We start from the raw sequence: 23,677 nt of genomic DNA on the forward strand, positions 1-23,677 counted from the left end.
CGGGGGAGAGATGGTCTGAGCTGAAAGCCGGTCATCCATGCCTGGGTTTAGTGGAGATCGATCTTATCTATCAGATTAGATGGCGCGCGCGTTTTCTACCGACGACGCGCCCGACCCGACCGCATCGCCGCCGCCCGCCGTTCAAAGCAGCTGCCACCCTCACCCACCTTCCTCCTATCGCAGCTGCTAGCCGAATACCACGGCTTTCTTCCATCACCATGTAAGCAAGCTCCCCACCTCCCAACTGAAATCGCCGCCGAACATGCGCAAGAGCACCTCTAACGCTGCCAACAGGTCTGAGCCTCTAAGAGAAAGCTTCGAGGGCATTTACCTTGACCTGTCCAGGCAGCCCGGACGCTGTCGCTTCGCTGAGTCGGGTCTTGGCTGGAAGCCCTCTGCTGGCGGTGACACTTTCACCCTCGACAGCAACAACATCACCCAAGCGCAGTGGAGCCGTGCGGCACGAGGCTATGAACTGAAGGTCTACACCAAAACCTCAGGTGTCATACAGCTTGATGGCTTCCAGCAAGAGGTGAGAACACTTTACACAGACTCTTTCAAGCTAGCGGCAAGCTAATGTGCCCAGGATCTCGACCGTCTCACCAAATTGTTCAAGCTCTGGTACACGATCAACCTCGAAAACAGAGAGCACGCGCTTCGTGGCTATAACTGGGGAAAGGCTGAATTTGGAAAGGCTGAGTTGACCTTCAACGTTCAGAGCCGCCCTGCCTTCGAACTCCCCTACTCCGAGATTGCAAACACAAACTTGGCCGGAAAGAACGAGGTCGCCGTGGAATTCTCCCTCCCTGCCAATGGCGAGGAGACTGGTACGAATGGACATCTTGGCGGAGCCAGGGCCCGTGGCAAGAAGTCGGGCGGTGCGCGCGATCAACTCGTGGAGATGCGCTTCTACATACCAGGAACGGTTACCAAACGGGAGAAGAAGGAGGACGGCGAGGAAGTGTCCGACGGCGACGAGGAAGAGGAGCACAATGCTGCAAGCCTTTTCTATAACACGCTGATCGAGAAGGCGGAGATCGGTGAGGTTGCTGGAGACACATACATCACCTTCGAGGACATCTTGCACCTCACGCCCAGAGGTCGCTTCGGTCTGGACATGTACGAGACCTCGTTCCGTTTGCGCGGTAAGACGTACGACTACAAGATTCAGTACGAGGCGATCAAGAAATTTTTCGTCCTTCCCAAGCCCGACGACATCCATCAGCTCATTACTATCGGTGTCGATCCTCCCCTTCGACAAGGTCAGACCAGATATCCGTTCATCGTCATGCAGTTCAAGAAGGACGAAGAGCTGGACGAGGCCGTACCGTTGAACATCGAACCGGAAGTGTTGGAGAACAAGTACAAAGACAAACTTTCGGCCACATACGAAGGTCCTATTTACAGAGTAGTTGCACAACTGCTTCGCGGTCTTTCGGGTCGCAAAACTATCGCACCATCGAGGGATTTCATCAGTCACCACGGCCAGAGCGGTATCAAGTGTTCAATCAAGGCCAACGAAGGACACTTGTACTGCATGGACAAGAGTTTCTTGTTTGTGCCCAAGCCAGCAACCTACATTGCTTTCGAGCAGGTCTCGGTCATCACCATGTCTCGTGTAGGCGGCAACTTGTCGTCTAGTCGTACTTTCGACATCACCGTGACGATGAAGAATGGATCGGAGCATCAATTCAGCAATATCAACCGGTAAGTGTTTGGTGCATAACCAATACAGTCTTTTTTTTGTTAACATGTTGGGATACAGCGAGGAACAGCAGCCCCTGGAAGACTTCTTCAAGATCAAGAACCTCAAGACTAAGAACGAAATGGCAGACGAGGTGAGTACCGATTTGACGGGTGACGTGAGACGAGTGGAGCTAACGCGGATTGCAGTCTGGGGCGCTGCTGGCGGCGGCCTTGCAGGATGATGACCTTGCGTCGAGCGACGACGACCAGGTGGCAGCGACTCGCGGAAGCGCGGATGAGGACTCGGAAGAGGCGGACGAAGACTTCCAGGCCGAATCGGAGTCGGATGTGGCCGAGGAATTCGACTCGGCACACGAAAGCAGCGGCGGGTCGTCGGACGAGGAGATGGCGGACGCCGACGGCGACGCGGATGCCGACGGCGATTCGGACACGGCGGAAATGGCAGAGCGGCCGAAGAAGAAGGCCAAGCGTGAGGATTGAGGGGCGTGGGATGCACGCGCCGGGGACAGGCGTTTTGTTTAATTTTCTATTGGGGCGAGCGTTAAGGAATACTAGTAGCTAGATGCCCAAACAGGCGCGGTGCATGGACGCCCCGCACTGGATTGCCGCGCCGCCGCCGCACGCACGCCCATGACTTGTGCTCGTCACCTCTCCACACGCAACTTGAGAACGGCTTCGCCCCAGCCGGAATGCGCTTCGCCTCGCAGGACCCCAGGAGCGTGCGACTCTGCCGACACAAGGACCGATGAGGTCGCGCACGGGTTGGTGAGAGCTGCCTCTGCTGCTCGCGACTTTGATGGCCCGCCTGACTGACTTTGTCGACAGTGCGACCTGCCGCCGACGAAAGCTGAAATGCGACGAGAGGAAGCCGGTGTGCGGGCCCTGCAGCAAGGCCAATCGCGAGTGTGTCTTCAGCTCCGGCCTCATCTTCCGCCACCAGCAGAATGCTTCGATGAACGGCGGCCTGGACGGCGGCGAGGCCAGCCTTAAGGGTTTTTTCGCCTACAAGAACACCTTCGACGAGAACACCGTGTGGCTGGACATTCCGAAGCAAGGTCGGTCGCCTTGTCGCGGGCGCTGGCGGATCCTGGGCTGACGGCTTGCAGTGCAATTCTGGCATACGACGGACCCCTATAACGAGCCTCTGTCGCCCGAGGCGGCGACACCTCCTCCCGCGCTGCCGACGTCCGCGCCGCCTCGCCCAGATGCCGCCCTACACTGGGCGCCACATGATGCTTACCCCCCACACGACAACCAGCCCCCAGCCCATGGCCTGCACGCTTTGTCCGCTGTCGCCACAGGCGATCATTTCGGATACCTGCAACACGCCGCGCGGTCAGACAGCACCCCGGCTTCGAGCACTCATGTCCCTCCCATGCATCCGCCCACACCTCGCCCTCGCCCTCCTATAGCCTCAGTCGACTCTCCCATCTCCCCTCCTGTGTCGATGACCTCCTCGAACCATAACATTGACTTCATCCTGAACCATCCCGCCGCCGCTTCTCCTCCAGTCGACCCTCACCTAAACTCACCATATGGCCCTTCGCGCGATGCCGTGTCTGGTGTCAGACCGCCGAGCTCACGCTTGTCCACCACCTCCAGTCAAGCTGAAGGAAGCGTCGAATCCGACCATGAGATTACCTATCTCTTGCGATACTATTCAGAAGGGCCCGGGCAATGGATGGATCTGTTTGACCTAGGCTCTTACTTTGGTTCATATGTACCAGTCAAAGCGCATTCAAATCCCGTGCTAAAGTATGCCGCCGCTGCTTATGCCGCTAAAGGCCTTGGACGCATCCGCGGGAAGAGGCCTATTGCAGGTGGAAATGGAATACGCCGCGCCCGCACGGAACTTTACCCAAACGCTCATTCCGTAGACTGGTACCACAAGGCCGCAGAATACTACGACCACGCGGTGTCGCTCCTCCGCCAGGCACTTCAAGAAGATTCCCGAGGTAGTGCCGCGCCGGAAGGCCAATGGAGAGGTGGCGACCCTCCAGACAGGTTGGGCCACGCAAAGCGGCGCAGCGTCTCAAGCATATCCCCCTCACGGTGCAATTCGGATGAGCTGCTTGCCGCTACGGCGATTTTGTGTGTATATGAATTCCTCGACGCCTCTGGTTTGGAGTGGTCCCGTCATCTCAATGGAGCCAAGTCTCTCATCGACATTGCCAAAGACAGCATGATGCCCTTGCAGCTTCCATCGCCTGGTATTCCACTCCAACAGCAATCTCCCAGGCTCTCTAAAGCTAGAAGAGCTACGTTCTGGAATTTCGCGAGACAGGATATGCTTTCTGCATGTAAGTTTTCCCTCAGCTCAGCCCAACTTCGAAGCCCCAACACACAACGTTATTCGACTCTCCGTGTAAACTTCTCTTCTTAGCAAGGCGGCGTCAGCTGATTTTTTCAGTTATCAATGTGACTCAGACTCGCCTTGACACGGAGGATCTTCCAATGTGGAGAGATGCCGGCCTGTTCATTGATGACAATGGATTTATCCAGATGGGCGAGGTAGCAGCCAGTGGCTATCCGGAAGGCGACGACATCATGAAGGAAGACATGATTGCCAACGCTCTTGTCTGGCTCATGTCTAAGGTGGTTAATTTCATGGCCGCGGGAGACGAGCTCCCCCAAGATCCTGGTTCTCCTTGGCAGACGGGCGTCCCGCAGCGTACGCTCCTTGATTACTGGATTTACCTCAACCGCCAGTTTCAGACCTGGTACGAAGGTCTCCCTATAATCTTCAAGCCGTGCGCGCGAATTCCTCCGTCGCGTATCCCCAACGCTCTCATTGAAGACGACTGCGACTCTATACTTTCAGAAGTTTGGTACAGCCTTCCACTCTGTGCTTCAACCATGCAGTCATATCACATGTCGCAAGTGCAGTTGCTCTTGAACAAGCCGCAGGAGACAACCCAAGGGCGGTCGACCGTCTATGACCGCTTCAACTCATACGGATCTACGGTCAATGAATGCCAAGCGCACAGTCGTGAGATCCTTAGCATCGCCCTGTCTCGACCGGACGCCAGTGTGCGCATCCACTCAGTGCAGCCGCTGTATACGGCCGGCCAGTGCGTTCAGGACCCGCGTGAACGCAGGCTGGTCGTCAAATTGCTACGAGATATCGAGGCTGATACTGGCTGGGCTACGGAGTATAGAGTGAGACAACTGCTGCAGCACTGGTCTTGGAGCGAGGCCGATGTCCCTTGAAGCATCTATTGTTCTGAGCTTTTGTTCTTGGCGACGGACAAGGGTGTTGCGGCTCTCTGGGACTTGCCTAGAAACGCCTTGTTTATCAGACTCCTGCAAACTTCCAACAGGGTCAACTTGCTGACAGCAAGGCCTGCAAGAGATTTTCTCTGGTCAAACCAAGCAAAGGACGCCTACGGCTTAAGTACCAGCCATCCTTTCGTCTGTTCGCCAATCTGCCACACATCTACCAACGCCAAGACGCCAATATGCCCGGACGTCGAGCAGGCAAGCGAAGGAGCGCTAATAGACGCAAAAAGGTCCTTCCGTTCAGCCATGAGCACGACCCTTGTTCAACATCTGTCACCGTTATTGCAATCACCGACACGGCTCTTCTTCCAACACTAGGAGTAGCAGCAGTAGTAGTCCATCAGTTCACTTCTCTCTGGCGCACGGCGTTCGCGCCTGCTATCTCATTACGGTGCGAACCCGCGCCGAATCAAGGAGAACGGCCGTCATCGTTTATACACCTCGGCTTTGTCGCAGCAGCGGTACATGGTGTATCAGGAGAGGCTTCGGCAGATGGGACACTGCGGTGACAAAGCAATGCGCCAGACCGGCTGGCGAAGGAGATTGGAAACCTGTGCAAGAAGTTTGGTGCGGACAAGGAACGGGAGTCCATCTGCGGGAACAAGTTTGTCAGCCTGGACAACAACAGCCTTCAAAATGGTGGCGTGCATGCAGGAACAGAAAGGGGAAGCAGAGATCGAGAGATGCCGGTATGATGGCGCCGGTGACTCAACGCTCTGTTGTCAGGTTTGGCGCCGCTGAGACTACAAGACAGCTGTCCCTGGAAAAATAGGTTGGGAGATCGGCATCGGGGATGCCATGGGATCTTGGGTGAGCGGCATGACGATGCTACCTACTCTAGAGTAGTGCAGGACGACGGTAATCGCCGCGCGTATCTACCCGCACAGCCGTACCTTGACGGTCCGCAGTTCTTCCAGCATTCGCCCAGCAACAGCAAGCTTGCAAGTGTACCTTTGGCTGGGCCACGAGTATGCCCCTCGATTTCAGGGCTTAGGTTGGGCTCGGATAGCTCGGGTGCTCTGGTTTCACGGACACGAGCGGTGGGACGGATGACGGGATGACATAGGAGAGACGATGGGCTGCAGGAGCTGTTACGGCGCGAGCGCACAGAATTGCGTGTATGAGTAGCGTGAAGTGCTTGATGGCGTATGTAGGATGCGAAAAGGGCCTGTAGAGTACAGCTAGGAATGGTAGCACGTTGCACAAGGGTGAAACGAAAGCTGACGGGCATGGGCGATGTGAATCGTGGATCGGAGGGAATGTGTTTTGGCGTTTGGTGGTGTCGTTCGTTTAGCGGCGGATTGATTGGAGATCGACGGGAATGTCGATGTGTGGCTGCATCGGTCGCCGATAGGATTTTGGGCGTGCGAAAGGGGCATTTGGGATCTCGATGATGGAAGAATGGATGTCCGATGAAATAGTGAACCAAGATCTCGACGACAATTGCACGCGCGCACCATGCTGGCCGTGCAAAGTAGTACGAGGAAAGTGGACGAGGTCGGCGGGGCGGGATTGGGCTCCGACTTTCTCTCAAGGCCTAGAGGCTAGAGTACTCTAAAGTGTACGCAAGCACGCAACCCGCAACTTTTATCTGACACCGAGGGTCCATCGCACCAAAACCCTTGACCCCACACGTTGCGAAAATCCTCAGGCAGGAATAACGTCACGGAGCTTCTCGACCAGCAGTGAGCCCGACAGGCCCTCGTTGTCCAGCCACCAGCAGCCGCTAGGATCCGCACCCACGTGTCGATCGCGATTGAAATTCCTGGACTTGGGAAGGCTTTGGAGCGTGCTGCGGGAGTGCGTGCTGAGTTTCAGGATTTTTTCGTCGACGCGGGGTGGGTCAAAAAAAACGGCGCGCGCCCGTAAGTGACGACAGCAGCAGCAAAGCAAACGGGGGGTTGGGCAGCTGGCCGACGAGTGATTGGAAGGCCGCGCACCCCTGCCTGGTTTTTTTGTGACTTTCATCATCATCAGCACAGGATCTCACGCTGATTCTAGACACCACTTCCATCGCGGGGGGGGGATCGCACCGCCACACCAAAAGCCGATCTGTAGATCCATTTTTTCCCCGGGGCATGTCGTATCGCGAAATGTCTAGGCCATGACGACATGCTGCTGTTGACCGAGGTGTGTGTTTTTTGGCTGTTCAGCCCTCCAACAGACAATTCATTTTTTTCTTTAGCATCCCTCGCGCGGCTCCCGTAGCGTAGATTCCTCCGCTTACAAGAGCCATCCCGCGTTGCGGCGTTAGCGCATGAACAAAGCGTCCACGCGACGACTCGCAGCGATCTGGCGATTATGCGCCTGCATTCTGCTCGTGGGCCGACGACCGGCGGCGACGCTGATCAGGGGAGAAGCGGGCTGGTTGGCGGGTCGATGGGACGCGCGTCAGAAGGAGGAAGGGGAGAGACCTCAGACAAGCACAACGCAAACACAACAGCCCGGTGATCATGCGACAGACTGCGCGCGCCTGGTTGGCTCAGCACTTTTTTTTCCTTGTGCCCCGTCTCTACTCTACAAAGCTAGAGTTGCCTAGCTCCCCCGGTCCGCAATCCGCTTTCCCCCACGACAAGCGGCTGGGTGTGAGTCGTCGAACGCATTCGCGGGTGCGCCGGTCTTAAACTTGTCCTGCGGATTGTATCTCCGAGGCCACTCCTGCTGGCCGATCGAGATGTGATCGCCGATGAAAGCTCCGGAGCCGGTTAGATCAACGATCTGTTGCCAGATGCCCCCATCACGCGTCCCGCTTCGCCTTTGGGCCGCTAAACCATGACGAATTAACTTTGTTGCGGCGGGGACTCGAGGAATGAGCTCCGCCCCTCCCTTACTTTACTTTCGCGGCAACATCAGGAGATGTGGGTGTGGCTCTTGTGGGGGCTGCACACCGGTGAAGCCAAGCTATCGAGTGAGCGGGGGAGGAAGTAGCTCCGTGCTAAGCGTGGATCCGCCCAGTCTGAGCGCTAGCAAGGGAAGGTCAAGCGAGGCGCAGCTGAGCACGTCGAGATGCGAACAAACACGGGAAGTTGAGACTAGTCATTTCATTGCTTTGCGCGTTGATATCTACTGAGGCGGCGTAATCTCCTCCTCTTGAACTCCAATAGTTATTCCCGGGTATCGTAACTGGGTAAGACAACAATATATATAAAAAAAAAAAATAAAAAAAAAAAATAAAAAAAGCATCCGATCAACGACAGGGGCCTGCGCTGCAGGTGCGAGTTCGTGACCCTCAATTCACTCCCTCTTTTTGTCCGATGCATTGCTGTGGTGGCGCTAGACATGACATGGTCCTTCGTCGTTTTCCTCCTTGCCTTTCGTAAAAGCCTTCTGCTGCGTTGAGTAACCAAAGACCGGGCCGACAGGTGGCAGCGTTCTCGGTAAAAAGCCGATGGGCGACTGGTTGAAACCCGACACGGGCATGTCGTTGTTGTGCAACTATGACTGCAGCATGCGGTTGACAAATCGCGGCGGTGCGTACGACGTGCAAGTGCTGCCAATGCCAAAAAAGATGATGGGTAAATCAACATGTAGGCCTTGGTTGGTGGTGATAGGTTTGGTGTGGTTGCTTCCGGTGAACGAATCCGGAAGGTGGACGAAGCGCTCAGCCAGAGCCAAAGCCCACGATGGAGGCGCAGCGCGTGCAGTAGTACGAGTTGACGCCGAAGCTGACCATCTGCTTGGAGCCAAAGCTGGCAGTGCGGTGGCAGCGAGAGCAGCGGATGGTCTGGAGAGCCGGGGCAAAGGAGCCGTGAGAAGAGGCATCCGAGCCCGAGCGGGAGTCGCTGATGGGGCTGAGGTCCAGGACGTCCTGGATGGGCTGGGGCTGGGGCCTCTTGGAGGAGTAGGCAGCCGACGTCTGCAGCTGGAGGAGCTTGGAGGCGTCCATGGTAGGCATGCTGACGTTGAATGGAGGAGGACGGACGGCCAATAGCGGGTTGGAGGGTTCCGAAGGAGTCTCGGGGGAGAGGACAGTGAAGAAAGGCTCAGGCGAGGGAGTTTCGATAGAGTAGTGGCTGGAGAAGTCGGAGTCGGCGGTAGGGTAGGTGGAGCGGTGGGGAGTGATGGTGAAGTAGCAGACTTGAGAGCCGGAGGAACCGGAGACAGAAGAGGCTGGCATGCTTGATTGTGTGCAAGGTGGGCGGGAGATGTGCAGGCTAGCAGGGCAAGTAAATAATAGGCGCGGCCGAGGGATGCGCGCAGGCTGATATAACAGCCCGAGCAAACGTTTCAAGCCCTAAGTCTCGCGAGGGAGCGGGGGCCGGCAGGAGCCCAAGCCACCGGTTGCCCGTCGTGGCTGCCCTCTTAACTCCGCCCATCGTCCGATCGCACTTGACCCGTGGTTCCCCTGCAACGCCAGGAACGCCGCATCTCTCTCTCTCTCGCTCTGTTGCCTGTCCCGTCGCCCTAGGTCTTCCTGTCCTGTCCTCGTCTCCGTCTCCGGGCCTCCCGCCGCTGCGGCACGCCCGGCCATCACCTAAGCCTCCCGTGCCTCCCTCACTTCAGGCTCTCACCTCTCTCACCGGCCGCCCGTCCGCGACGCGCACTGCCCCACCGCCCGCTTGCGCACGCCCGCCCTTTTTCTCTGCTCACCGTCGTCGCCTGACTCCCCTGACCACCTACTAGCTACTCAGTAAGTCTAAACTTACAAACTAAACTACCTTGTTGCCTTGCCGCTTCCCGGGGGCCGACGGAGGCGACGCTCGCCGCACGCATCTAGGCCGCGGTCGACACAAACGCCCGCCAACCCGTCCCGCCGCCACGGCACAGCTTACGGCAGCTCTCTCTACGAGTAGGTAATCACTTATCTCGAAGCGTTGAGAAAGAGTAAGAAAAAAAAAAAAAGTTCCCGCGTTAAGGCAGCATGGCGAACCCGACATTCCGTGCGCATACAACAATAGCCTCACTCTTTCGCCGTGACCATCTAATCAGGGTCCACTCCGGCGCCCGACTTGCCGATTTGAGGCGATTATCACCACCGGTTCGGAGATCTCTCTCCCGCTTGCTCTGCGCACTGAGGTTGGGACACAGCCCAATGTGGGGAACCCGCAGCCGAGAGGCTGCACACCGGTCAGCAAACAGCAATCTGTCCGCACCCTTCCTGTGCCATGCGTGCTTGAAGCGTCCGCCTGCATCCTGCGCTGCTCAGAGCGTCCCGAGCGAAGTTTCTAGCTTCGCTTCTGCGGTGCGCCAAATTTGCTCGGGCGCGTATGCGCGCTCGGCGCAGTTGAGTTGTACACTGATGGTTGGCGGTGCTTGCGCTGCTTGCGGTGGGCCACACGGCCCTACGGGCTCCCGTAGTCTGACAACCGTCTCGACGATAGCAACCGTGCCTCGCCTTAGCCGGCTGGCCTGACTCAACTATTGCAGATTGATGAATCTATCTTCAGTCTTGCCTCAGGCAGCCTATCGCAATTCTTGGTGCAGTGCTAGCTTGCTTCTCAAGTGCTTCATGAGCGGGCCAGTGCATGCGTGAAACCCTTCTCCATGCCCTTCCCGCTGCAATTTCTCGTGTTGGCCCACGGCTTGGGTCCAAGGGTCGCCCATGGACTATTCCCTTGCAAACAGGAGGCTTCCGCAGAATCCTGGACACCGGTCTCGTCTGGGGCACGCAGTCTCCCGTGCTGCTAAGGGGGTTCCTGCAGGGATGAGCTCCTTGCCAGTTGTTTGCATTTGATAGTAGTACCGTATGTACAGGTGGCTGGACGCGCAAACAGATAGCATCCCTTTGTGACTCGCAGCCCCAAAATCCAAATCATTTACGAAGCACGACACGTCGTCCTACCGCTGGCCGATCGCCATTGGCTTGGAAATAAACGGGCGGGAGGAGGCGACGAGCATGTTTCGTCTGGTCGAACATGGCAATCTGAAGGGCCGGGGTCGCGGGGTCTCCATTGCTCTCGAGGGCGGGATTCCTTGCTCTTCTTCTCGCGTACAGCGCTGCTCAGGGCTCAGGGATAACCAACGGCCAAGGGCAAGGGGAGGAGAATAGGAGAGAGAGTGCTCGTCTAGTTACGAGCAACGAGAACCCCCCTCGGCCGAGTGATTGCGAGCAGCATCTCAACAAAAACCCCGCGCACCGACGCGAAAAGGAGATGGGCAGAGGCAAATAGAGAGAGGAAAGAGAGGCGATAGGCACCCGCTATGTTCTCGCTGGACCCTGGTTTGCGCAATTTCAGACCCCGAGGGCAGAGGTTGACCTGAGCGGATTGGGCTGAGTACTGTAGTGTGGTTGGTGGTTTGCCTTGCGACTGGGCTGCTCCATGAAGCGACGGCGCACTGACGCCCCGGCCGCCGAGACGTTCGACATCGCCAGCTCCGCAGCTCACATGCAACATCCGGCCGAAGCACACCATGGACCTCCACGACGAAGGCGCATCCGCCTGGGGTGGTGAGCCTCCCCATTCCTGGCCCCCGCAAATGCTTGGATTCATTGATCGATTGACCTCGCCGAACAGATGTCCCCTCCAACCCCTCGCGCTCCAACTCCAGCCAAAACATACCCAAGATTGCTGCCGACCAGGCCGCCGCTGAAGGTGACCCATTCCCCCGCCATCCCACTTTGCCCCGCATCAAGCTCACTGGGCCCAGAGAATGCAAAGTCTCAGCCGGCCGATGATGCTCCCGCTCCCACCGCCTCTGCCGCCCCCAGGTCGCCGGGTAGACCCAGGCCAGGCCGCCGCGTCGGCGTGCCCCAGCCCACCCGTCTTGAAGTCGCAGAAGACCCGCTGGGCCCTTTGGGCGCCTCGATCGACACGCTCGCCGAGCCGCAAGTCGACGAGCCCCCGGCGCCTCCCCAAAAGGAGCTGAAGGGCTCGCGGCCCGCGACCGCCACTTCGACGTCGTCGATCCGCAGCATGATGGATTCGGTGAGCCTGGATGACGACCTCGAGACGAGCTCGACTGGGGCGAGGATACCGCCGCCCGTGCAGCCTGCCGCGAACAATGGCCTGCCGAAGCAGAGGCAGCCGAGTGTCAGCGTGGAGCAGGCAGCCAAGCCAACCTTCAACATCACCGTGGGAGATCCGCACAAGGTCGGCGATCTGACAAGCTCGCACACCGAATATCAAGTCAGGACCGTGGTATGTAGTCCAATTGCTCGAGTGGCGTCGCATTGTTGGGCTGACCCCCGAAGACAACGTCCAAGGCCTATCGCAACCCCGAGTTCGCCGTTTCCCGCCGTTACCGTGACTTCCTGTGGCTGTACAACCAACTCCACAACAACAACCCCGGTGTTGTCGTTCCCCCGGTTCCCGAGAAGCAGGCGGTCGGCCGTTTCGATGCGGACTTTGTTGAGTCGCGACGCCAGGCGCTTGAGCGTATGCTGAACAAATGCGCCGCGCACCCGATACTACAGCATGATGGAGACTTGAAATTGTTCCTCGAAAGTGAGGCATTCAATGTCGACATCAAGCACAAGGAGCGGAAAGACCCTCTCCTCACCGAGAACAAGGGAATGTTTGGTTCAATGCTGTCTGTCGGTGGCGGAGGAAAGTTCATTGAACATGATGACGTAAGTCTCGCTATGTCTAGCTACCTCTCGCGGTTCTGTTAACCTCTTTCAGTGGTTCCACGACCGCAAGGTTTACCTCGATGCCCTGGAGGGCCAACTCAAGGCTCTCTTGAAAGCTACCGACACTGTCGTGGCCCAGCGCAAGGGTTTGGCCGAGGCTTGCGGCGATTTCTCGGCATCTCTCCACTCTCTCGCTTCTGTCGAACTATCCCCCGCTCTTTCCGGCCCTCTGGATGGCCTGTCGGACCTACAACTCCGTATTCGCGAATTGTATGAACGCCAAGCCCAACAGGATGTTCTTACTCTTGGCATCGTTATCGATGAATACATCCGCCTCATAGGCTCCGTCAAGATGGCCTTCCAGCAAAGGCAGAAGGCCTATCACGCATGGCACACTGCCGAGTCGGAGCTGGCAAAACGCAAGGCAACACAGGACAAGCTCTTGCGGCAAGGCCGGAGCCAGCAGGATCGTCTGAACCAGCTGAGCGCCGACGTTGCTGATGCGGAGCGCAAGTCGAACCAAGCGCGTCTGCTGTTTGAGGACATGGGCCGGCTGATGCGCAGTGAGCTAGAGAAGTTTGAGAGGGAAAAGGTCGAGGACTTCAAGAGTGGGGTGGAGACGTTCCTTGAGAGTGCGGTGGAGGCACAGAAGGAGGTGAGTGCATGGCCCCATTCCGCTTACCGTATCGTTGCTAACCGTCGACGCAGTTGATCGAGATCTGGGAGACGTATCTCATGCAGCTTGACGCGGAAGAGGACGGGACTCCATTCGTTCCGGCGGGCATCCAGGCCGCATCGACTGGGGACGAGGGCGCTGAGAGACCGCAGACGGCGGAGAGCCAGGATACCCAGGGCAGCGAGGCGGATACTGCGAATGCCACGGCTGAGTCGGAGGAGTAGTGGGGGCGGGAAAAGGGGTGAGGGCAATGTGTATTTACGGAACGGTAGTCTGTTATGAGCATGGAACAAGACGTTGGCGTTGATCTATGGGGTGTTTGCACGGAAGCAATGGTGCCGAGGCATGGGTAGGGTGTGTACTACAAGCTCGAGCCTAGGCCTTCCCCGTACCTGTGGTTCTCAGCTAGATGGGTCAGGGTCTCAATCGTTGGGCGGAAGGGACGGCATCCGAGGGCTGACTGCAGGAAGGGAACAAACAGCGGTAGTGGTCCCCACTACTGCCCTGGGTAACGCGCAACGCGGCACAGCTGGACTGACTCTGGTACAGCGGTTTCACGTCGGCTGAGAATGGACGGGCGAGCTCGGCCGGATGCGGCGGAAACTGTCGGCCCCGGAGCGGGGCACGTGGCTGTGTTTCACGGCAGCAATGAGGGCTGTTCCTGTCCTCGTTGGTTCTTTTTCTTTTTTTGGCTTTCTCTGCGCCTCGGTGGTGGAGTCAAGCGTGCGCTCCGGCCCCTTCGTATTGGCTGTGGCTGTGGCTGTGGGCTGTGGGGGCTGTTGGCAGCTTACGACTAACTTTTAAACCTTCTCCCTCGTCCTCCGACCCTTAACAACGACATAATGAGAAGCAGGATAATTTGCAGTCATGGCGGTTTTGCGTCGTCGTTGTCGTCGTCGCTCGCCCGTCCGGCTGGCAAGAGCAACTACCTCCTTGACAACTTTGCCGATCGAAACCGTCTGTCTTTGCACCGTGATCGCATCTTCCACCGCTAATCACTGATTTTCCGAACTACTCTCATTTGGTAGCTAACACTCATTCACCAACCTGTCATTATGTGCGTTGCCTTCACACGGTCGCTAGTGCTTTAACATCAACACATTGACGGTCAACGTCTTTACGCCGCCTTCTCATCCGCAGCGTCCCGTCCACCAACACTGACTTTTTAGTGCTTGCTAAACCAATATATGGAGTTCTTTAGGTCTCTGGACACTTCAGATCGAGACGCTTTGGAAGAAGCACGTGAAGGCCTTCCGGATATCAAACCGGCGTATGCACGCTCGGCCCGCGTCCTGGAGCCTATAGTCCAGCAGCCCGAATCTCCGCTTCATCCCCGATCAAGCCGGACATTCTACTACAAGCTTCAAGTTGGACGAAATACATGCTCTAAGATGACGCTCACTCTGCTGCCCCAAATGCCTGCAACTGGTCAAGAGAACGAGAGAAGCGAACCTCAAGAAGGCCCTCCATCGACACCACAGCGTAAGATGCCCGTTACAGGTCCAGGTAACAAGAGAGGTGAACTGCAGGGACCATTCCCATCGATGCCGTCAACGCCACAACGCAAGACAACAACGTTTCTGCTGTCGCCTAGCACCGTCACATATTCCACTTCTAGTCAGGAAGACAATCAGGAAGAGAACAAGACGTCTCAGGAATTGATCAGTCCGTTATCTCCACCTTCCACCCCGGCTATCCGCGACTGGGAATTGGACTTCAACCACGTCACGCCAGAGCGTTCAGGCTTCCAGGAACGCGCGCTGAGAGACCTACACGTGGGTTCGTTGAGCGACGTCACAGTGGAATGCGAGGGCCACACCTGGCAGGCACACATGGCAGTTTTGGCGGCGGACTCGCGCAAGTTCTATCGCGCCTTCATGTACGGAGCTCCGGTAAGTCGAACGCTCAATGCACAATGTGGAGAGATTATTCGAAGAGCCGTATACGGGACACCAGTCTGACGAAGATACGTACGCACAGGAATTTGACCAGAAGACACGGACGTACCACTGGACTGGCCCAGGAGGCCACGCGACGTGCGATGCGTATCTGCGATTCCTCTACACGGGAGTCTTAAGCGGACCTTTGGAGTCGGCAGATTTCGTGCCTGAAGTTACAGAGACGACACACACGAGCTTGATGAAAAATCGGTGCTTGGAGGATTGAAAGAGCTGCGGGTTTCACCAGGGCAAACTAGGAATGACTCAGAAAAGGCACGAAAGGTCTGGGATGACCTTAATACATGTATGCTAATGAGCAGGCTACAACACGAAAAATATGCATACATTCTCTCGGCGACACTTCCACGGAGCTTTGTCTTTTTCAAGGCCAGCACCAAGGCACTAAAAGTATCGATACTACTCAGTCATCAATTCTCCCCACAGTCGATCTAAAAATGGCACGGAGATGGACGATAAGATGCGATCGCCGGCCAGGACCGCCAAGTCGGCAATGCAGCCGTCCAGGGCGCGGCGCCACGGCTCCACGGGGTCTCAACCCGTCACGGCGCGTCGTCGATCGACAACAAACGCGCAAACCAAGCCACTCGCGTGCAGACGAAGCGCAATAAAGGAATCCATGAGGCCATCTTCGACCGGGCGCAGCAAGCAGTACCATGGTGACGCGAGGAAGAAGGAGGAGGCTGGCGGTTTGCCTTGCCGCTGCTGCCTGGTGGTGCTATATTGTGAGCAAGCGCCCGCTGCCTCTTGCCGCTGTGCCGCTCGCTCGTAAGACAAGGTTACCTTCTTTGCTGCCACCAGCACCGCCTGATACGAGGAGACGTGGTCTATTGATAGTTTATTCATCCACTCCTCGTTGTCTATTTATTGCCCTTCTAGCTTCTTGTTCTGTTGTGCTCCTTGCGCGCGCCTACAAATCTCAACACTCGCTGCTGCGCCTGCGATACCATTCCTCCGTCCATTCCTCTCGTGCTCGTCCGATAGATACATACCTACCTACCTACCTACCTACTCCTCCGTATACGCATAGAAACCAATCCAATTACTACAGCAGCAATCCCACCGAAGCAGACAATCAAACCCAGCTTAACCGCCCACAATGACGCTCGCTAGAATAGTCATGCGCAGTGTGCAGGTGCGCACCCTCCGTGCCCACTTCTTCCCACAAACACACACTCCCCACTAACACCCTGCCCAGATCGTCTTCTCAGCCGTAGTCCTTGGCCTCTCGATCAAGCTAATCCAAGACCAAGTCTTCGGCACCAGCCGCACCATCAACGTAGCCGCTTTCTCAGGTGCCTTTGGCATCTTCGCCGCCTTGGTTGGGCTCGCAAGCCTCTGGTTAACGGCGATGAGCCCCACCGTCCTGTCAGCGGTTGATGGGCTGGCGACCGGCTTCCAGCTTGCTGTGGGCATTGTGAGTATTTTGTCCATTCGGCCCCTTGCTTTCTTCTCCTCACCCCTTCCTTCCTTACAGCCATTTGCCTGCGCGGAATAAGAACAGAAGAAGAAGAGGGGGACGAGACAAATGAGATGGACTTTTCTCCTTCAGAACTAACCCCGCACAAACAGACCATAGCCGTCAAGCTCCGCCACATCACCTGCGCCTCCAACAGCGACATGAACCGCTACCGCCTCTACCGCAACGACCTCACCAACGGCGGCTGCATCTCCCAAAAGAACGGCGTCTACTGCGGCCACGGCAACGACTGGGGCTACTTCCACGAGCGCTGCCGCATGAGCTCCGCCGATTCTGCCTTTTTGATCATGGCTGGCGCGGTTTTCGTTCTTCAGTCGGTGCTTACGTATATCCACTTCCGCCGCGCCGCGAGGGACCATCGCGGCGGTACCTTTGTGTAGGGTTGTAGTTATCTGTTTGCGTGTTCGAGAGGGGTGTAGAGAAGAAGGGTATGGGAGGGAATGCCGCTTTTGAATACTGCATCGTTGTTATTGGTGCTGGTGAGGACGTCGTTAGGGTGGTTGTGCCTCAGCTTGGTTTGTGCACGCTTATGAGCTCATGTATGTGTAGTTGATGATTGCAATGATGAAGGGGCTCTTCGATTCGATTATCCGTGGTACGTGCGGTGCGATGCGACGTGGTACATTGAGGGGTTGTGTGCGAGGAGAGATAGAAAGAAAAGGAGACGACAAAATAGACAAACAATAAAAACCAAGGAACTGAGTAGATGATAGAAATAGAACTTCAAACCACGCATGCATACCTAGCATCCCACTGGCAAACAAGCCGACCCAAAACCAGCAATAAGACGGAAGAAAGCGTGACCTTCGCTTTCTCCCGCATGCAAACTACCTAAGCCATTGCTCCCTGCCTATATAATACACACGATTGCCCAAGAACCTATGCGGGATATCATACAACGACAAAAGTCCCCTGCACTACCTCCTTCGCCCCGTCCCGTCCCGTCCCGTCCCGCTCCGAGTCGTGCGGCGTCATACAGTGCCGTGCGGCACCACGGAGGCAGCCGATATCCGGCCGCTCGCACTCCTTTGTTCTTATCACACCCGTTCCTTTCCTTCCTGATTTGTTTCTTCCGTATTTTTGTTTACAGGCCATTGGGGATATTGCCCCGTAAATCTGCTGTATGCGCAGGGAAGCTCTTTCGTAAGTCCCGTGGCGACGGCCGCAAGAGAAGCCGTTGGTAAGGGGAGAAAGGAGAAGCAAAGACGAGTAGGAGCAAGTTGACACTAGTCGTCCGGTTGAAAACAAGAGCGAGATGACGCCTCGGTGGGCACGCTACTATATAAACAAGAAAGGGAAAATGAAACGAAAGCTCAAGAAAACGGCCAGCAGAGCCAACGGGAGATTGCTTCCTGGAGCAAGGAAAGAGAAGGAAAAAAGCGGATGGTGGACGGACAGCGACGATATAGGTGAGGTTTGCAGCCAACGGAGACAAATCCTTGGTGGTTGTTCTCATGCCAACTCGCCAACTCGTAGACGTTTGTTCATTCTTTACCGTTCCCGATCCGCGTGAAGCACTTGATTGCCAAAGAAAGCCGAGCAAGCCGGCACCCACCGGCGCTCGAGCCACGTCAAACGCCACAGCGGGGACGCCTATGTCAAGAAAGGTGAAGACGAGCGGAAGAATCCAGGGACCAAAAGGAGGCGCCAAGAAGGAAATAAGGGAAAAGGTACACCAAAAAGAACATGCCGCCGAATGCTCGCTCGCCGGGCCGTCCGCTCCAGGCACCGGAAAGGCAAAAGAAAGGTAAAAGTGAGCCGTACTGATGAGCCAGAAAGGTTGCCGCCGTAAAATACTGTTGTTGCTGTGTGCTGGTGGTCGAATACGCCTGTACGCCTCCATGTGTGCCTGTGTGCCATGCGAAATGCAGAATGAGAGAAAAAACATGATGATCAATCGCCGCGCTGCACTTCAGCAGCCCTCTTACCGTCCTGGTCAAGAGTCTCGTGTTTTCAGTGTTGCTACACGCATCGCCGCGCCAGCAAGCTATACCCTGACAGCGGGCGGCATCACGAGACTGTCACCACGCGAAGTCCTCCTCATCTGACGGCTGTCTCTAGGCCTTCTCTGTCCACCTATTGCTGCAGGACCACTTGAAGCCCTTCTCCCTCCACCATGGCTAGGTGCTCCACCGGAAGCAACGCCACTGCTGCCACCTTCCAGCCTCTTCTTGACAACGAGGCCCGCATCGCGACCAGGCGTCCTGTCTAGCTGGGCGCGGCAGCCCGAGCAGATGCGCAGCGCGCACCAGGCGCAAGCCCAACGGCAAGTCGTATCAGAGCTGAAACAGAGCATGCAAGCGACGGGCGCCTTCTCATTGCGCGCGCGGTGGAGGGTGCGGTGTTGCTGGTAGCAACGAACGTGCACGGGCGCGAGGTGGGGCGGAGGATACCCTCCATTGGGTTTGTCTGTGATCTTCGGGCGATACGACAGATTGTTGAACTTCTCGCAAAGTGAGGCTGCATCCGCTGGCGAGGTCTCAGCGTAGGTGTTGCGGCTCTTCGTCTCGGCGACAGGCGCGGCTGGCGCGGTTGTGCCGGTCGGAGTGGAGATGGAGATCGGCAGCTTGCCCGAGATTGGCGGTGAAAACTTCGCTTGCGATGCGGCCGTGAACATCGGCTTTTCGTTCGACTACGAGCTGGGTTAGGGTCAATGTGATCTCTGAAAAAGGGGGAAATTCCGTCCGATTGGCGAGAGGGTGATGTGCGTATCCGGCGATGATGACGATGCTGTGGGCTTACCTTGACGAAAAGATCGAAGCCCGTACTGCTCTTGCCGCGCGCATGCATGGTCTTTTGTTGTTCGCCGACCATTGTCATGCTGGGGTCGTTGACAAGGCCATATTTGGACGGGCTCTCCTCTGGGACTGGGCTGGGAGAGGGCAGGAGCTGGATGGCCGCCGCAGCGGGGTTGAGCTTCGGAGTCAGTGGCTCGTCGGTTTCGGTCTCGCTGGGCGGCGTATTGGTATTGTCCCTGGACGGAGCAATGGTAGGCGTAGAGTGCAAGTCGTGCGTGTCGGTCAATGTCGAGGGGACGGAGACGGCCTGCGAGTGTGTCGAGACATGGGCGGGCGAGGAGTGGAAATCCGAAGCCTTGGATTCGGGTTTCGAGGCGACTCGGTCGAGTCGAGGATTGCTATCGGGCTTGGGTTGCGGGGATGGAGCTTGTTTGACGGGCTTGCGTCGGAAGGTGAAACGGAGGTGGTGGTGATGGTGGTGGTCTTCCCGCGCGGCTTTGGAGGGCTTGTTGCCCATTGTTTCGGCGTTCTTCTCAGGAGGGGGCGGCGGGGTTGGTGGAAGGGGGAGTTGGTGGTGCAGACGGGTGGAGTCGGCGGCGGTGCTCGTGTTGGCGGAAGTGGCAGTTGTGGCAGTGGCAGTGGAGCCGTTGCTCTTGGACAATTTCAAACTCGGGGGCCGCCTGCTTCGCGAGATGGCCGTCGAACGGATGGTCGCTTGGCTGGCTGCAGCGCGCCCGTCGCCGCGCGCTGTGAGACATGTCGTCAGCCGTGCTCTGTTGTTATCGTGGTGGTGCTCTCGTCGGGAGAAAGGATGGATGCACAGGACGCGACGTGACGCGGGCGAATATCTACACAATACACACCTGGTCGAGCGGGAGAATCGTCGCCGTCACGGCCCATGGCCTCGTAGTCGCTCAGGATGGCGCTGATGACGTCGCGCCTGCACGGGCGGAGGGCGGCGACGGCGGCCATGGTGGGTGAGCGCAGCAACAGCGACAGAAGACCGCGGCGGCAAGCCGACCCTCTTATCGTCTCCCCTGGCCATAAGGCTGACGTCGCACCAGCCTACTGCCGAAACGAGTCGTGTTTTGCTGCTTTCATTTCTCTGCCTCTACTCACATGCCACGCGACTCTCCGCTAGCCACCACCTGTTTTCCTCATCCCTCCCGGCCGCCCACTACTCCACTCCCGTCCCGCCCGCCGATCTGCCGCCCCTTCCCCACACCGGCACATAGATGAATACAAAGCTATGATGATTATTGATATATACCTAGTAGAGTAGTTGGTAGTTCTGTACACCATGTCATCGACGTCATCAACTTAAAGAAATAACGATAAACAGAGAAAGAGCTGCGGCGCAGCACGTCAGGACGTGGTAGGTACGTCGCTAGCAAAGATCAACCAGTGCGCCACTCTACCGAGCCGGATCCGGCCTCTGAAAAATGATAACGTCAGACGATAAAGAAAAAAGAAAAAAAAAGTAAAAGAAGAAAACCAAAGATTCGGGCCCGCGACATGCTTTATGCGGGCTGTCTAGCGGTGTGCGTGAAGTAAATTAAAGAAAATATTGAGTGCAGGAAGCCACCGAAGGGTCGCGTCAAATTAGCGTCGCCGCGCTGGGGTATCGCGTGGTATAGATTCAAAAAGAACATGGATGCCCCATGGGGGGAGGATTTGTTAACCCCGCCCAGCTTTACAACGTTCCGGTCGTCTCTCGCGTGTTAGAAGACAAACGCAAAGAGTGTCATCAACAGTGCCGCCGAGGATAGCGCTCCGGGCTGGGTCAATGTGGCTGTCACGCCATTGGTGGACGCGGCTACTGTCCGGTTTATAAAATCGGGACCGCATTGCATGGCAATTTGCGATGCGCTATCGCTGTACGTCTGGCTGATGGGTTGGGTCGAGTTTGAGGCATGCGTCCAGTATGCATTCATGGTGTTCTGGAGGCAGCTGTTGCACGTTGGCCGGGAACCGCCCGGCAGAGGGACGCCGAGCGGGAGGTAGTAAGGGTAGGAATTTGTGGGTGATGAGGAATTGGTGATTGCGTTGGCGAAGCCTTATACGTGAGCATGTTAGCGTCATTGCTAGCTTAATGGAACAAGCTAACATACAGTAGCTTCCGGACGAGTCGCGCAGACAGCCGGCTTGGTATGAGGGAACATAGGCAACAAAGCCGTCGTAGGCCTGCATGACAATGGGGTTTCTCGCCCTGTAGTCGGCGCCGCAATGGGCGTCCTTGACCAGCTCGGTGGCATAGTGGTCCATAAGAGCAGTGCATTGGGGAAGGTCGGCCGAGCACGAGGCGTCGAGCACCTGGGTGATGCGCAGAAGCGACTTTGTGGCCTGGAAGAAGGCGCTGGAGGTCTGGAGCAGCAGGGACAGCGGGACGCAGGCCTGGAAGGTGGAGTTGTCGAGGAACGAGTTGAAGAAGGTGGGGCAGCTGGCAGCGGTGAAGTTGTTGCCGAGACTGGTGTCGAAGGCGTGCGGGAGGGCTGTCGCCGTAGCCACACTGGGGTCGGAGGTGACGGTCAGAACCGTGGAAGTCGGCGAGCCGGACGCTGCCTCCCCACGCGGCGCCAGAGGCATTCGTTGCTCGTCGGACGGAGCGCTGCGATCATAGACGATCTGGCGTCGATCACCACGAGTCCCTGCAGCAGGCGCGCATTCGCCTACCAACGCCAGCACAAGCAGGAGGAGCGCGACGAGACGGTGGGACTGGGAGCCGGGTGATATATCTCGTCGCTGTCTCGGTGGACGTGGCTCATGGTGCGACACTGCTCCGTCCCCACAACTGGGATGCGGCCCCACGGCACATGCTGCGCTGCAGGACGAGTGCGAGTCCAGAAGCGCCATGGTTGCAGCTGTTACAGACCCCGCCTGCACATCCTTTAATCTTTTTTATTATTATGATGCTGATGCTGTAGTGGTTTGCTTGAAGATCGACCTGCAGAGCCAGCCGGTTTTTAATAAATAAATAAAATAAAATAAAACAAAAGATAAAAATGAGCGACGAAGAGTGAGCGAGTGAGCGAAAGAAAGAAGGAAAAAGAGAGAGTGATAAAACCAACAACAACAAGGCCTGCTATTGTAATAATGGCAGTCGTAAGCCTCTTTCTGCTCCTCCTTTCAGCCACCACTGCCCGAAGTGGAAATTGGATTAACGGTTTAGGGCAGAGCGACGCCTCGGCAGTCAGGCCACAACCGACGGCAGCCTACCACAGTAGGAAAACCGACCGACGCGGTGAGCATTTTCCCAATAGGCCGCTGCTCATGCGTTCCTCCAGTTGCAGCGCGCACACCGACTCATCACATTCCTGCCTTCCCCATTGCTTTGTCCGCGAGCGTGCTCCGCGCCACGTCGAGCAAAGGGGGGATGTGATATATTTATCGCCCTCTAAACGCTCTTGGGCCTGGTCTAACGCATCCCGCCGCGCCATCTCCATCACTTCACCCGCCAAGCCAATACTAACCGAGCGTTCTCGACCGTCGCTTGCCCCGGATCACGGCGCCCGGAGCCTCGCGTGGCACCCTCCCGCCATGTCGCAATCATCCGCCGATCCCTTTCTCTACCCTTTCTTCACCTCGTCGTGGCTGCGCCCTAACGCCCGTACGCCACATGACAATGCTCCTTCGAAGAACATCCCCTTTCCTCGCCCTCCTTTATCCATCGCCGTTTGTCCGCTTGCTTTGTTTCCCTAATGGTCTAGATCGTCGTCCCCTAGGAGTAAGAACAAGAACGATTCCATCGTCTGCGAAGGCTCGTTCAGAAATAATCCCCCTTGGACGAGCTAATCCGGTCCATCGCGGACAAGCGGTCATAGAGACTTTCGAATCTCCGGTATACGCCAATTCCTTAACCAAAGATAGAAGCTCATTCAGGTCTGGTCAGACGCCATCTTCGTGTATTAGGTAGCGTCCATTGGAATGCCATTGCGCCATCCCCAATGGTCATTCCCACCAAACTGGGAAGCTATCGATGGTGTTGTACACTGACCACAGTCCTAGGAAGCGGATTTGTTTATCTCTATGCCATTCGCTAGGTATATTTGCCACCTGCCTCAGCATGAGACAGGACTAGCACGCCACTAAACAGCAGAACCTCGATCCGCCACGACGTCTCGCCATTCTTGCATTATCGAGAATGAGCAAGCGTTTAAAGCGATCGGCGACCACAGGGTCGATTTTTTCAAAAGAAACTTCCCAGGCCTGGCATATCATTCATCTGGAAACTTCATTTGTTCAAATTCGCGCTATGGACATCGAGTTCTGTGTTTCCCTGGTTTTAGGTACGGTGTGGTGAGTGCATTGCAGATGATGAAACTGTTTTGT

The 23,677-nt window shown here is 56.7% G+C and overlaps 11 protein-coding genes across 11 annotated transcripts; 7 read left to right on the top strand and 4 right to left on the bottom strand.

The window, feature by feature from the left end:
- The first annotated feature begins 132 nt into the window (after window positions 1-132).
- Window positions 133-2,352, top strand: K452DRAFT_287237 (uncharacterized protein). Its single transcript, XM_033540438.1, has 5 exons — window positions 133-220; window positions 295-532; window positions 587-1,707; window positions 1,766-1,838; window positions 1,894-2,352. Coding segments are annotated over exons 1-5 (1,728 nt in total). The 5' UTR covers window positions 133-218; the 3' UTR covers window positions 2,188-2,352.
- A 151-nt stretch (window positions 2,353-2,503) lies between these two features.
- On the top strand, window positions 2,504-4,917 carry K452DRAFT_227477 (uncharacterized protein; the record flags this gene model as incomplete). The annotated part of the gene is made up of 3 exons (XM_033536902.1): window positions 2,504-2,762; window positions 2,814-4,007; window positions 4,118-4,917. The coding sequence occupies 3 exons, from the start codon at window positions 2,504-2,506 to the stop codon at window positions 4,915-4,917; spliced, it is 2,253 nt and encodes a 750-aa protein (XP_033397754.1).
- A 3,250-nt stretch (window positions 4,918-8,167) lies between these two features.
- Window positions 8,168-8,938, bottom strand: K452DRAFT_287244 (uncharacterized protein). Its single transcript, XM_033540439.1, has one exon. The coding sequence runs from the start codon at window positions 8,879-8,881 to the stop codon at window positions 8,588-8,590; it is 294 nt and encodes a 97-aa protein (XP_033397755.1). The 5' UTR covers window positions 8,882-8,938; the 3' UTR covers window positions 8,168-8,587.
- Window positions 8,939-10,838: 1,900 nt separating this feature from the next.
- Window positions 10,839-13,569, top strand: K452DRAFT_25141 (uncharacterized protein). Its single transcript, XM_033538213.1, has 6 exons — window positions 10,839-11,374; window positions 11,442-11,519; window positions 11,575-12,065; window positions 12,119-12,496; window positions 12,549-13,151; window positions 13,205-13,569. The coding sequence occupies exons 1-6, from the start codon at window positions 11,338-11,340 to the stop codon at window positions 13,394-13,396; spliced, it is 1,779 nt and encodes a 592-aa protein (XP_033397756.1). The 5' UTR covers window positions 10,839-11,337; the 3' UTR covers window positions 13,397-13,569.
- Window positions 13,570-14,563: 994 nt separating this feature from the next.
- Window positions 14,564-15,338, top strand: K452DRAFT_308443 (uncharacterized protein; the record flags this gene model as incomplete). Its single annotated transcript, XM_033543156.1, has 2 exons — window positions 14,564-15,064; window positions 15,153-15,338. 2 exons carry the CDS (start codon window positions 14,564-14,566, stop codon window positions 15,336-15,338), a joined length of 687 nt encoding a protein of 228 aa, XP_033397757.1.
- Window positions 15,339-15,562: 224 nt separating this feature from the next.
- K452DRAFT_25241 (uncharacterized protein) lies at window positions 15,563-16,489 on the top strand. The gene is made up of 2 exons (XM_033538250.1): window positions 15,563-16,265; window positions 16,329-16,489. The coding sequence occupies exon 1, from the start codon at window positions 15,787-15,789 to the stop codon at window positions 16,231-16,233; it is 447 nt and encodes a 148-aa protein (XP_033397758.1). The 5' UTR covers window positions 15,563-15,786; the 3' UTR covers window positions 16,234-16,265; window positions 16,329-16,489.
- K452DRAFT_308444 (uncharacterized protein) lies at window positions 16,230-16,990 on the top strand (the record flags this gene model as incomplete). The annotated part of the gene is made up of 3 exons (XM_033543157.1): window positions 16,230-16,265; window positions 16,329-16,547; window positions 16,703-16,990. 3 exons carry the CDS (start codon window positions 16,230-16,232, stop codon window positions 16,988-16,990), a joined length of 543 nt encoding a protein of 180 aa, XP_033397759.1.
- Window positions 16,991-17,342: 352 nt separating this feature from the next.
- On the bottom strand, window positions 17,343-18,712 carry K452DRAFT_25684 (uncharacterized protein). The gene has a single exon (XM_033538413.1). The coding sequence runs from the start codon at window positions 18,496-18,498 to the stop codon at window positions 17,695-17,697; it is 804 nt and encodes a 267-aa protein (XP_033397760.1). The 5' UTR covers window positions 18,499-18,712; the 3' UTR covers window positions 17,343-17,694.
- Window positions 18,713-18,794: 82 nt separating this feature from the next.
- Window positions 18,795-20,402, bottom strand: K452DRAFT_25484 (uncharacterized protein). Its single transcript, XM_033538338.1, has 3 exons — window positions 20,212-20,402; window positions 19,353-20,095; window positions 18,795-19,249 (listed from the first exon to the last, which is right to left on the bottom strand). Exons 1-3 carry the CDS (start codon window positions 20,318-20,320, stop codon window positions 19,091-19,093), a joined length of 1,011 nt encoding a protein of 336 aa, XP_033397761.1. The 5' UTR covers window positions 20,321-20,402; the 3' UTR covers window positions 18,795-19,090.
- Window positions 20,403-21,069: 667 nt separating this feature from the next.
- On the bottom strand, window positions 21,070-21,934 carry K452DRAFT_326585 (uncharacterized protein; the record flags this gene model as incomplete). The annotated part of the gene is made up of 2 exons (XM_033544856.1): window positions 21,070-21,404; window positions 21,460-21,934. The coding sequence occupies 2 exons, from the start codon at window positions 21,932-21,934 to the stop codon at window positions 21,070-21,072; spliced, it is 810 nt and encodes a 269-aa protein (XP_033397762.1).
- A 507-nt stretch (window positions 21,935-22,441) lies between these two features.
- K452DRAFT_308447 (uncharacterized protein) lies at window positions 22,442-23,047 on the top strand (the record flags this gene model as incomplete). Its single annotated transcript, XM_033543158.1, has 1 exon — window positions 22,442-23,047. The coding sequence occupies one exon, from the start codon at window positions 22,442-22,444 to the stop codon at window positions 23,045-23,047; it is 606 nt and encodes a 201-aa protein (XP_033397763.1).
- Window positions 23,048-23,677: the final 630 nt, after the last annotated feature.

The sequence above is a fragment of the Aplosporella prunicola genome (genome assembly GCF_010093885.1).
Source record: "Aplosporella prunicola CBS 121167 unplaced genomic scaffold K452scaffold_12, whole genome shotgun sequence".
Classification (NCBI taxonomy): Eukaryota; Fungi; Ascomycota; class Dothideomycetes; order Botryosphaeriales; family Aplosporellaceae; genus Aplosporella; species Aplosporella prunicola.